This window comes from Phyllostomus hastatus, unplaced genomic scaffold, assembly GCF_019186645.2.
Source record: "Phyllostomus hastatus isolate PE091 unplaced genomic scaffold, TTU_PhHast_1.1 phas_contig_90, whole genome shotgun sequence".
Classification (NCBI taxonomy): Eukaryota; Metazoa; Chordata; class Mammalia; order Chiroptera; family Phyllostomidae; genus Phyllostomus; species Phyllostomus hastatus.
The window spans coordinates 7,970,200-7,983,820 of NW_025333984.1; the positions used below are offsets into that span (position 1 = coordinate 7,970,200).

A 13,621-nucleotide genomic window follows, 5' to 3' on the forward strand; every position below is an offset into this window, starting at 1 on the left:
AGTTGTCAAGACAAAACAGTGACATAGAAAAGGATGGTAACAGTGGAGATGGTGAGAACTGAATGGATTTGAAAGATGTTAGAAGATGGATATTGGACCAGAAAATAAGTATTATGTGTCAAGGATCAAGGATCTTTCTTAGGACTCTGTTTTACACAGATCGATGGATGATGGTGCTATTCATTAAGATAGGAAACAATCAAAAGATTGTGCCTGGGAGTAGAAATAAAAATCTTGACTTTATACATGCTGAATTTGAAGTTCTATTTTGATATACAAAATGTCAAGTAGGAAGCTGGACATATGGATTTAGGATGGAGTTTAAAACAATTAGGAGGCATTGGCATTTAGGGTGTAGTCGAAGCTAGTTGTAAGTCAGTATCAAAGTTAGGGGAAACAATAACTGGGTATCTATATCTAGTTAAGATATTACAGAGCATGGGATAGAATAAAGATAATGCAAGGGCAAAACGTACAAACGTAGACAAGATGTCAAAACATTTTTAAGGACAGCCTTGCTTTACATCTATATACAATATATCAGAAATGATTACGTAATTCCATTTCTGAAGACAGATGCCTTTATACCTGAAATCCTATTCCAATCTATAAAATTTGTATTTAGAAGATCAATGAACTCTGTAGGCATAATCTCATTCATGTCTTCCTTTATATGCCTGCCTGATAATTAGACCATGATCCAAATACTTTGTTTTAGTCGCTTCTATCCAATTTAACTACTATGTACAGGTGGTCAGTGTCCAAGAGCAAAAGAGGCCACATGATAGACCCAAGGGGGAGGATCTCCCTGTCTCTGCCAAACATCCCCATCACCCATCAAGTTCACTATCTAATTAGAGCAAAGGGTCTCCCAGGGTTGCACCAAGTACACATTTGTTTCTTTGGCACACAATTGTCCTGGCTCCTTCTAGCCTCATTCTTGACCACATTTAACCTTTGCATTATATTTAAGTAGGGGTTTTTAAGATGGATAGTTGATTGCTATCCAGGGGGTAGTGAAAGCCCCAGAGTAGGCTATCAGGGGCATGTGTCCCCATGAAGCTGGCTGGGGATCCTGGAGCATTGGCCCCGTGAGTCTCCATCCCCCGCCCTCCTCCAACCCCTCCCACCAGGCGTGTGCTACCAGGCACCCCACCCCCGGGTCCCGTCCAGCTCCTCCCGCTGCCTCCGCCCCCCTCTTTAACCGCCTCCCGGCGTGGTCCTCGTCCCACACCGACTGCGCTCCAGCCTTGTAGCCGGTCTCACTTCCTACCCTTGTCTAGAACCCCACAGCCCCCTAGCCTCCCACGCCACCGCCACCGCTCTCTGCTTTCTCTGATCTGCGTTCCTCCCTGGCCTGCCTCTCTCTTCTTTCTCCCCACCACTGCGTCTGGGACTCCACAGGCTCCGAGCCCTCTGTCGCCCCCTACTCCGGGCCCGTGAGAGCCCGCGCTCCTGACTGACTAGGAGGCGCCACCAACAGCCGCAGCCACGGCCAACGGGGGTGCCACACAGCACTACTACAGCAGCGCCGCCAACGTCGCCGCCACCACTCTCTTGCCACCCACCATGGCCATGCAGCAAACAGGTAGTAGAAAGCGGAAAGAGCCCGCCATCGAGGGGGCCGCCGCGAGCTCATCCTCGCAGGGTTTGTTGGCAGCAGACAGCGAGGGTCCGCTGCTGCCCAAGAGGCAGAAGCGGCCGGCTTCACAGCGCTCGGTGGTGCACTACCTGAAGGACCGCGAGGGGGTTGCCCGGGGCCGCGTGGGGCTCACTGCCTTCGAAGGCAAGCTGCGCAGCTATGCTGTGCAGAAGCTGCCGGAGCTGCTTCAAGAGCGCGAGCTGGCCCTGGGCACCCTCAACAAGGTGTTCGCGTCGCAATGGCTGAACGCCAGGCATGTGGTGTGCGGCACCAAGTGCAACACGCTCTTTGTGGCGGACGTGCTGTCGGGCCAGATCACGCGCATCCCGCTCATGCGGGACCGGGTACCCGAGTTGGCCCGGGCCCAGCCGAGCTGCGGCATCCACGCCATCGAGCTGAATCCCTCCAAGACGTTGCTGGCCACCGGGGGCGAGAACCCCAACAGCCTGGCTGTCTACCAGCTGCCCACCCTGGACCCCGTGTGCCTGGGCGACCGCAACGGCCACAGAGACTGGATCTTCGCCATCGCCTGGATGAGTGACACAGTGGCTGTGAGTGGGTCCCGCGACGGCACGTTGGCTCTGTGGAGAATGGATCCCGACATGTTCAACGGCAGCATCGCCTGGCACAATAACGCAGGTCTCCCGGTGTACGCCCACATCAGTCCCACGGATATGGAGACCATCCCCAGGTCCAGCACCACCACCAGTAACAGAAAGGTGCGGGCCCTGGCCTTCAGTGGCAAGAACCAGGAGCTGGGAGCAGTGTCCCTGGATGGCTACTTTCACCTGTGGAAAGCCCGGAGCACCCTGTCCAGGCTGCTGTCTATCAGGCTGCCCTACTGCAGAGAGAATGTGTGCCTGACCTACTGTGACGAGTTGTCCCTGTACGCAGCGGGCTCCCAGTCCCACGTCTCTTTCATGGATCCGCGCCAGCGCCAGCAGAATATCCGGCCACTGTGCTCCCGAGAGGGCGGCACTGGTGTGCGCTCACTGAGCTTCTATCAGCACATCATCACAGTGGGTACTGGCCACGGCTCCCTGCTCTTCTATGACACCCGTGCCCAGAAGTTCCTGGAGGAGAGGGCCTCGGCAGGCCAGGATTCCTTCCTGGCGCCTACAGGGAGGAAGCTCAGGCTCACCTGTGGCAGAGGCTGGCTGAACCACGACGACCTGTGGGTGAACTACTTTGGGGGCGTGGATGAGTTCCCCAACGCGCTCTACACCCACTGCTACAACTGGCCGGAGATGAAGCTATTTGTGGCTGGGGGGCCTCTCCCTTCAGGCCTCCACGGGAACTATGCAGGCCTCTGGAGCTAAGGGTGGTCACTGTGATCTTCAAGTGCCCAGATTTTCCTTCTCCCCTGTCATTTTCCTTCATACCACCATCTTTTTCGCCTTATCTTACAAAGCATATTGGCTAATCCTTGGTGTTCTTTGAGTGATTCACGTATTCTCTTCCTCTGGGCTTGTAGAGTCATGGTTCTCATTACAATTCAGTACTTTTCTTTTTACCAGTATTTCAATAGTATGTTCAGGGTCTATTACACATTTCTGATGTATGTTATTTCAGGAGAGTGTGTACTAAAAAGTGTCTTTTGGGCTGGTCTGAAGGACTACCCATAATATAACAGGGCAGGTTTATGGCCCTGCTCCAATTAGAAAACACATTTCAAGTTTTAGATTGCCACCATTTGGGGTGTTATATTTGGGTGTTGGAAACTCAGTGTTTGTTGTTTGTATAATTTTGGTGCATAAAGTACTTTTAAAATACGTTCTCTTAGTTTAAAAGTCTTATGATGGTGTTCATCCTATTAATTACAGTTTTGATTATTCAATAGAAGGTTTTAGCATCAATACCCCCATGCGCTCATTCTTATACCAAGCTGCTATATTATGGCCTGCTTTCATGGGTGGCATTTATACCACAGATTTTCAGAGCTAATCAAAACTGGCCTACATGTGGCAGGACAATCAGGGAGGTTCTTTTTGGGGTAAACATTTCTTTAAAAGTCAGGTAACATTATCTAGGCAGTCCTTTACTGAGAAAGGCTGGCTGTTGTACTCAAGGTAGTTGTTGGTGACAGTTTTTTTTTTTTTTATTGTATACATGAAGAATTCTTTTATCTCGAGTGAGTTTGTGATATATTACAGAAAAAAATAAACATGTTCAGCATTTTAGCAATTAAGTGCCATGCTTAAGTTTTTGAATGCTTAAATATACATTTTACTTTTTCTTAATTGTCCTAGGAATATATTTATCAAAGTCAAAATTTTCCAGGAGAGAAACTAAAGCTGAAATCTCAGCTATGCATACATTACTGTGTACATTTGTTTTTGAAAAGCAATCTTATGCTATTAACATGGGTTCAAAGATTAACATCTTGAATACATAACATCTAAATGTACTTGCTATAGGTATCATCTTATGTCCTGAAGATGATTTTACCAACTTTTTCACGGACACAAATGTACATGTTGTGCTTATAACTACCTACTCACATATACATTTGTGTATGTGTATGTAATTTCCCATGTGAGAAGAATGTATACCATTTTATGCACATATTTTAATAAACTACAGCCATCAAGACTTCCTACTTGTCATTACTTTGTTTTTTGTCTTTTAATGTAATACATGCACATAACCAAGACAATCATACTTTTCATTGTACAACTTTTATAAAGTAAGTCCGAAACCCTGGGATCCCAGATCTCCTTCCTATAGATCACAGGCAGTACATTACTGTGTATGTCTATTTACAGATAGTCTATGCATATACAAGTGTATATGGATAAGTGCATAAAATTGGTATACAAATGACAGCACATGCAGCATAAATCTGTGCCTTTTTAATCAATATCTTAGAGACTTTCCTACATATTTATCTAATTCATCTTAATTATATAGTAATACCCTCCCTATGTTTAAAACATAGTTTATTCATTACACCTTTGATGAGTATTTATACTGGCTTTTATTTTCTGTTAGTATAAACTATCCCGTGGTAATTACTTGTGTGCATACATCTTTGTGCACGTGTGTAAGTATATATGCAGGATAAATTCCTAGAAATGGAATTACTGAGTCAATTTTATATTTAATAGCCATTGCCAAATTAACCTCCAAAGAGGTCCTACCAACTTACCCTTCCGTAAAAATGTTTGCATACCTGCTTCACCACACCATTACCAACAGCGCGTCATTGAATTCTGTGCTCTGCCAATGAGATGTCCACTTGATCATGATTCTTTTTTTAATGATATTTATACAAAGGTATTCTCATTTTTTAATTTTATTAATTTATTTTTAGAGAGGGAAGGGAGGGAGATAGAGAAACATCAATGTGCGGTTGCTGGGGGTCATGGCCTGCAACCCAGGCATGTACCCTGACTGGGAATTGAACCTGCGACACTTTGGTTCGCAGCCCGTGCTCAATCCACTGAGCTATGCCAGTCAGGGCTGATCATGATTCTTTCAAAGCCACAGTGGCTGAGTTAATTAGATTTGTAGTCAAAGTACCAAGTAGGTTCCAAAACAAGATCAAGAATATGGGGAAATTAGGGTAAGCAATAAAAATACTGTGAAGACGAAAGCAGAGAACACCATATTACAGACTACACATCTGGAGATAGATTACAAAGGACTGCATTCCTTAGATAATTGGGTAAACCTAGTAGACTTCCCTGGTTTAATGCACCCTTGATTCATTTATATTCAATGCATCAGATGTCAGTGAAGAAAACCCAAGAGGGAGTTGAGAGCCTGGACTAGCATATCTGAGGTAAATGTGTAGAGAGGGATGAAGTCTACAAAAATGAAGGAAAAATAAAATATAAACAGTTATTTGGAATTTAATGTGAAGAGTGATGAAGAAAGGCTAAAGAGTTTAGGTGGACTTTAAAGCTCTGGCTTGAAGGTAAATGAATAATAGTAACAAATGAATATAGAGAACATAGGCATAGAGGATACATGTGGATAGTGAGCAACTCAGCTGAGCACATGTGGAATTTGAGGTACCTATATGACATCAGGCAAACGTGCCCAGTGAAGAATTGGCTATATATCCCAGAATGCTGGGAAGGTGAGTGGTATTAAATGCTGGGAAACTCCTTTTAGGGGCAAGCACAATAGAAAGCCTACTAAGAATCCTAAAATCAATGAATAAAAAAAGAAATGGGAAATACAAAATAGAAGAGGCTTATTTTACCCAAATTCCGTGACCTCATCAGCCTAAGAACAAAATTTTAATACTAAAATTATAATCATTTTGGATTCTCCACCTCAGTTGCAAAGGACTTTTTTCTCTCTCAAATATCCCCCACAAATATTTATCTATGATCTTTCATCAGTCCATTAAGTAAGCTTTTTTTGTTGGTCAGATGCTGGCACCTTCTTGGAGAACTAAAAGCCACAAAGCAGGACTTCACAGTTAGTGATTTCTGAAGCACTAGCCTGCTGGTCTGAGATTTCTCCAGAATTCCCAACAGCCTGCTGGCACCGGCATTGCCTGCAGCCTCACAGAGGTGAAGGATCACCTCACTGCCAGCTGCTCCTGGCTCATGTTTGAGTTACTGCCTCAATGCCACAGGTGCTGGTCTCTGCCAATTTTCCCAGGCTGCCAAAGGACAAAGGAAATATTCAGTGGAGGATGCTTCTTTCTTCAGCATTCCAATTACAAAAGCACAATGCAAAGAATTAGAAACAAGAAAGAAGAAATACACCCAGGCACAGATTTATTAGGCAGGCAAATATACAATCTGATTGAAAAAATTAAATTACTTATTGGAATTTACATACCCCAATAAGGCCAACTGAGAAAATACAAATAACTAAACTCTTTCCAGGAAGAAATAAGAAATCAGAATAGACCATTAACCCTAGAAAATTGTAAATGTTTTTAAATCTGTCCTTTCCTCCAAAAAATCACACAATCAAATAATTATTAACATATAATAGGCATGTTAGGCTAGATTGCCTCACAGATAAATTATCTCAAACTGTCAAGAAATATTTAATTTTGAGGTGCTTCAGAACGTAAAGAGAAAAGTTTACACTTTTATGAGGCCAGCATAATTTTCATGACAAAACTGATGAAAATTTCACAAAATGAAATCAGTTTTACATATATAGATAAATGAAACTTATACTATTAAAACACTGGATATAATCCATCAGTGTATGAAAAGGAAACTATACAAATGCAAAGAAAAGCTAGTTTCTTGAATGCAGAGTGATTACTGTTGAGAAATCTATTATTGCAATTTATCATATTAACAGGACAATTGAGAAGACACATGCCCATGTTAATAAATTCCAATAAATAATTTAGGAAAAGCCTACGACAATTTTGGTAAAATCCTTAGTAGGAGGAAATATATTCTTCATATGGTGAGTATGTGTGTGCTTGTGTGTGTCCGTGTTGTGTTGTTTCACACCTGAATCAGAATCTTCTTTAATGGTACAACGTTAGATGAATTCTTATGAAAGTAAGGAACAAAGCAAAGATTCTGAAAATCACCACCAGTTCTGGCTGGTGTGGGTCAGTGGATAGAGTGCTGGCCTCTGAACCAAAGGGTTGCCAGTTTGATTTCCAGTCAGGGCACATGCCTGGGTTGCAGGCCAGGTTCCCAGTAGGGGGCATGCGAGAGGCAGCCACTCATTGGTGTTTCTCTCCCTCTTTCTCCTTCCCTCCCCCTCTCTAAAAATAAATAAATAAAATCTTAAAAAATTTAGAAAACAAAAATCACCACCAGTAATTAATGTTACCATGAAAATTCTAGATATAGCAAGTAGATACAATAACAAAATGAAAGGTATAAATATTGGGAAAAAAAAAGAAAGTTATTTAAATATTAAAAAAGAAAAATATGTTAGAAACAAATAATTTCATCAGATATTATATTCTAAAGTGAATACATAAAGAGATAATACTTTTATATTTTCACTGATTTACTCATTCAGCAAGTATTTCTTGAATACTTACCATATACCAGGCATTGGTATGTACCAATACAGGAGCTAGAGATACTATGGTGAACAAAATAAGCAAGCCATGCCCTAATAAAGATTGTGATTCCTTGAAAATGAAAGAGAATACACATATAAACTATTTAATATATAGTATGTCAGATGGTTGTTGATACTAGTAAATACAATAAATCAGGGTAGAAGAGAATATGGAATAAGAATTCCAGGAGAGATGAAATTTATTACTTTTATGAGCTATAATTGATCTACAACATTATATCAGTTTCAGGTATACAACATAATGATTCGGTATGTGTATATATCATAAAATGATCACCATAAGTCTAGTTAACATCCATTATCACACATAGTTACAGATTTTTGTCTTATGATGAGAACTTTTAAGGTTTACTCTCTTAACAGCTTTCCAATATGCATTAAAGTATTATTAACTATAGTAGTCACCATGCTGGAAGTTTGTACCTTTTGACCCACTTCACCCATTTTGCACTCCCTCCCTCACAATCTTTTCTCTGTATCTATGAGTTTTGGGGTTTTAAAAAATTTTTACATATAAGTGAAATCATATGATATTTGTCTTTCCCCACATGACTTATTTCACTGAACACAATGCCCTAAAGTCCCAGCTATATTGTCACAAATGTCAGGACTTTCCTCTTTTTATGGCTGGATAATATTTCACTTGCATATCTAGACCACATTTTTTTTGTCAGGCAATTGCATTCTTCATTGTCATAGTCTGTATACTTGGCTATTCACCTATTAGACAGTACATTTACTGACTTACTAACCAAATACTACATAACAGCTCTTTGCTAAGCAGTGGGCTTCAATAGTGAACAAAATATAATCTCAACTCTGAGCTAGGTAATTGCACAATTTTTTAAAAATTTCATTTTTCTACAACTTTAAAAAATCTTTACTTAAAAAATGTACAATAGATTTATATATTAAATCAAAGCCATCCTTTTCAACACAGTTTCTGAATTCAAATAATTAACAAAATAATTTCACCTATGAAGCTAGACATTTTTCCCAAAGTAGCTGTTGGTTTCATGGAATTGCATCTTTAAAGTGTTTTTACTTTTTCAATTATAATTTACATTCAATACTATTCTGTATTAATTTCAGATATACAAAAAATGTGGCTATAAAATCATGTACTTTACAAAGTGGTCTCCCTGTTGTTTCAACAGGGAGTTGACCCCATAGAGAGTTATCATGATTATATTCCCTATGCTGTCATCTACATCTCTGTCACTGTTCTTTAACTACCAATTTGTACTTCTTTATCCCTTCACCCAGCCCCATAAGCCCCCTCCTTTCTGATAAATGTCAGTCTGTTCTCCATATCTATGAGTCTGTTTCTATTTTCTTTCTTTCTTTATTTGATTCCTTAGATTCCACATACCAGTGAGATCATATGGTATTTGTTTACTTTAGCATAATATTCTCTGGTCCATTCATGTTGTTGCAAATGACAGGATTTCCTTCAGTTTTATGACTGACTAAATTTCTTTTGTATATATAGACCACAGTTCATTATTCATTTATCCACCAATAGACACTTATGTTGCTTCCATGCCATGGCTATTTTAAATAATGCTGTGGTGAACATGGGGGCACAGATAACTTTTCAAGATAGTATTGTCATTTCTTTTGGATAAATAACCAGAAGTGGAGTTGCTGGATTATATGGCAGTTCATTTTTTGAGGAAACTCCTTAGTACACCAGTTTAAAATCCCACCAAGAGTATACAAGTGTTCCCTTTTCTTCTCATCCATGCTAGCACTTGTTACTTCTTATCTTTTTGGTAATAGGTATTATAACCTATTCTAAGAGTGAGGAGATATTTCAATGTGGTTTTGATTTTCATTTACCTGATATTCAGTGAAGTTGAGCATCTTTTCATGTACGAGTTGGTCATCTGTATGTCTCTGGGAAAACAGCTGTTCAGATTCTCTGTGCATTTTTAATAGGATCTTTTTTATTATATTTTTCTATTGAGTTGGATCAGTTATTTATGTATTTTTGATTACTAACCCCTTATTAGATATATAAAGTTTTAGATAGTTTCTCTCATTCCATAGGCTGGCTTTCTGGCTTTATTTATTTATTTATTTATTTATTTATTTATTTTTGGCTGGGTAGAAGCCTTTTCACTTGATATAGTCTCTTTAATTCATTTTGAATTGATTTTTGTGTATGGTGTAAGATAATGGTCCAATTTTATTTTTTTCATGTGTCTGTCCAGTTTTCCCAACCCCATTTATTTAAGAGGCTGTCCTTTCTCCATTGCATATTCTTGGCTCCTTTATCATGTATTAAATGCATGGGGAGAGCAAGGAGGAAAAATGTGGGACAACTGTAATTGAACAATAAAAAATTAATTAATTAGTTGCATATATATATATATAAAAGTATATATATATATACTTTATATAAATATAAAAGTATATATATATATATACTTTTCTATTCTATTCCAAAAGAGAATAGGACATAGGAATTCTAGGGAGATGCAATTTTAAATAAAGTTATTAGGTAAGGAGTGGTGAATAAGTTCACATTTGAGCTGAGATTTGAAGGAGGTGATGAAGTGAGCCATGCAGCTATATCAGAGAATAGGATTTCCAGAAGAAGGGAAAGCAAGTACAGAGATTGGAGGTGGAACCATGCCTGAAGTGTTAGAGGGGCAGAAAGGAGACCAGTGTGCTTGGAGCAGAGTGTGTGAAGGGAGTGGAGTCAGAGAAGTAATGGGGGACAACAGCATGCCAAGATGTGCAAGCAATGATAAGAACCTGGGACTTTACTCTGAATTAGTTGAAAAACCAGGGAGGGTTTTGAACATAGGATTTATGTTTTAGAAGGAACCTGGATGCTATGTAGATAATATACTGTAGAGTTTAGTTGTGGGGGACAGAGGAAGAGAATCAGTAGTTACTGCCATAATCCAGATGAAAGGTGATCCACAAAATCATCACTTTATGGATATATGTTATATAACCATATATGGCATATGGTTATGCTATATATGCAAAAATAATCAGTTTAAAAAATTAATGGAGCTTCTGGTTCAAAATGACAGACATCTCCTTCTAAGAATCTTATAGAAGTAACAGTAAAGAATATTTAAATTAAACAACTCCATATTAGTCTTATAAATTAGAAAGAATGCCATTATCGGATCATATACTTTGACAATGTTTTGGGAAACAGAAAATAGATAGTATTGCCCTGGCTAGTATGGCTCAGTGGATTGAGTGCCGGCCTGCAGACCAAAGGATTGCTGGTTCAATTCCCAGTCAGAGCACATGCCTGGTTTGTGGACCAGGTCCCCAGTGGTGGGTGTGTAAGAGGCAACTGCACAGTGATGTTTCTCTCCCTCTCTTTATCCCTCCCCTCTCTAAAAATAAAATAAAATCTTTTAAAAAAGAAAATAATACCTATAGATCATTTCAAAGAAATCTTGTGGGACCAACCAGGAGCTGTTAATGCTGTGACCCATTTTAAGTTCTTCTTAGGATGTAACAGACACTAAACAATGTTTTTTTTTCCTAAAGAGGTATAAGAAAAATAAAGAAATTAGGATCACTTTAACAAAGCTGAGCAGAGTCACCACAAGCATAAGATGCAACTATGAGAATGCTGACATTTTGATGGGAGCCAATCTTCATAGAGAATCCAGTCCAAAGTTCCCAAGCTATACGTTGGCATATTTCCATAACTGACAGAGATGGAGTCAATTTCTAAAGTGATAAGCACAGTTTTGGAGGACTGTCCATGTAGGGTCCTGGCCCTTCTCTAGAGCTGGTTCTTCATGTATTGATATGGATCAATATTTTTCAGTTTGGTCATGTTAGGTAAAATTAGCAAATTTCAAACTAGATGTGCATGGTAATTCTAATTTTTTTTGCTTAAAAATAGAAAGAGGAAGATGAAAGGAAGCATATTCTTATAGAAGAATATACACCAAAAGGTTAACTGTGTGTTTCTAAAAGATTGTGTAATAGGATAATTTATTCATATTTTATATATTTACATAATGTTTAAACAGTCTATATTAGTATGCATTTCTTTAGTAAACAAAAGGGAAAAAACAACAAGGACACATTTTTAAAGGCCTGGTTGGAGTGATAAGGAAAAAAAGGCAAGGATCAATGGTGCTCAATGAAGCAAAAAGCTAAAATAAGCTAAAAATGAGAGAATTCATTTCTATGTAATATGGAAGTTCATGGAGGCATTTTGCCAGGACAGTTGCAATAGTGACCAAGTGCATTCTCTCCAAGAAAGAATAAATAATTCAGTGGGTCTCAAAATTGTGTAACTTTCTGTCTCACTAACACCTGACAACTGTGGTTTTCTATTTCATTCTTCTCATCTCCTCAAACTCCTCAATTTTGGATGAGAAGTGTGAGAATTACATAGGCACTGACTCAGTGTCTGCAGAATAGTGACTTAAGTGTTCCTGACTCACATGCAAAACAAAGAGAAGATATGAACCAGAACCTTACCAAGTTCAAGAATCCATGTTGTTCTTTAACCTTTTCTGATATATGTGTGTGTGTAATGGATGATATAATAATATATACTAATAATCATGATATATATTTATAATATATAAAATTTACAGTCAGAAGCTACTTTAAAGAACCTGTAACACTGGGGACTTCTGATGTTTTGCATACTCATGTTTTTTCTCAAAACATCTCTGCTTATTATATGAATATAATTTTAGTTTTTCTTGACACCACATGTCCATTAATCTCTACTTCCACATTCCCAACTATAATTATAGTGGGAGGTGAGTTTTAGCTTTGGTATAGACCAAGACATATCCTCAGTCATTTCTATAACACAAACCCATTCCCATCTCTGATAATAAGGCCAGTACTACATTATATTAATCTAACCTCTGGCAAAGTGGGGCTTAGTTTAATTATTTAGAGGGATAAAGGAGAAAAAGAATCACTCAGGACTTTTAAAAGGTATATTTAGTCTATAGCCACAGAGAAGGAAGAAACAATTTGTGAAGTCTTCTTTGAGTCCCAATATTATGACTTGAGCAATATTAACACATGCGAGCATATCTGCACCAAATATATCTTTATTGTTATAAACACCACTTCTGAAATCTAGACACTCTCACTTGCAAAGGGTTATGGTCCATTCATGAGCCTTCAATTAAATATCATAGACATTAGCTTTGGGAATATAAAGTAAAACAAAATGTAATGACTAAATTAGCTCATTTATCTTGCTCTTCACTAGGTTTTATCCAGTAATCAGTTATAATATTGACAGATACCATAATAGCTGGTTGATGTAGCTATAAATAGATAAGTCAATTCATGGAGAAACAAGCTCTCAAATCAGTGATTTATTTGAATGTGGATAAAACCACCAATTGAATAACAGTAATAATTCCCCTCACTTAACTCATCTAGCTGTTTTGAATTTGGTAACCTGAGACTATAATAGTGCTGTAGAAAAACAAATAAATATTCACCATAGCATAAGATAAAAGACTGTGATCATAGATTAAATTAATTTGTTTTTAAAAGGCGACTTCCATAAGTAAAGGAGCAGAGCCATCATAATAGGATCAGAACCTCCTGCTGAGAAGGCACATTTGATAGAAACATATATTTGACCTTCAAGGTCTCAATAGAATAATGATCCTTGTGTCACAGCTGTATAAGTAGTAGCCAGTATTTCATCTTCACCTGCAAAGGGATTTTATTACTATGCCTGTTTATTGGGGTCTCTATCTTTGTATGAGTGTTCACATATATAAACACTTGTATCCAGACAGAGATAAACTATCTTCAATGTAAGGAGCTCAAGGTAATGTCTTATTAAAATCTTGAATCTTCTTTGTTTTACTTTATAACTCTCTGTGGGTGACTCACACAGCCTCAAAATGAAAAACACAAGTCAAAGTAATGGCAGAGCACTGCAGTCACCCACAGCATCTTTTATTGTTG

The 13,621-nt window shown here is 38.8% G+C and overlaps 1 protein-coding gene across 1 annotated transcript; it reads left to right on the top strand.

Moving 5' to 3' along the window:
• The first annotated feature begins 1,569 nt into the window (after nt 1–1,569).
• LOC123827821 (DDB1- and CUL4-associated factor 12-like protein 2) lies at nt 1,570–2,961 on the top strand. Its single transcript, XM_045852305.1, has one exon. The coding sequence runs from the start codon at nt 1,570–1,572 to the stop codon at nt 2,959–2,961; it is 1,392 nt and encodes a 463-aa protein (XP_045708261.1).
• Nucleotides 2,962–13,621: the final 10,660 nt, after the last annotated feature.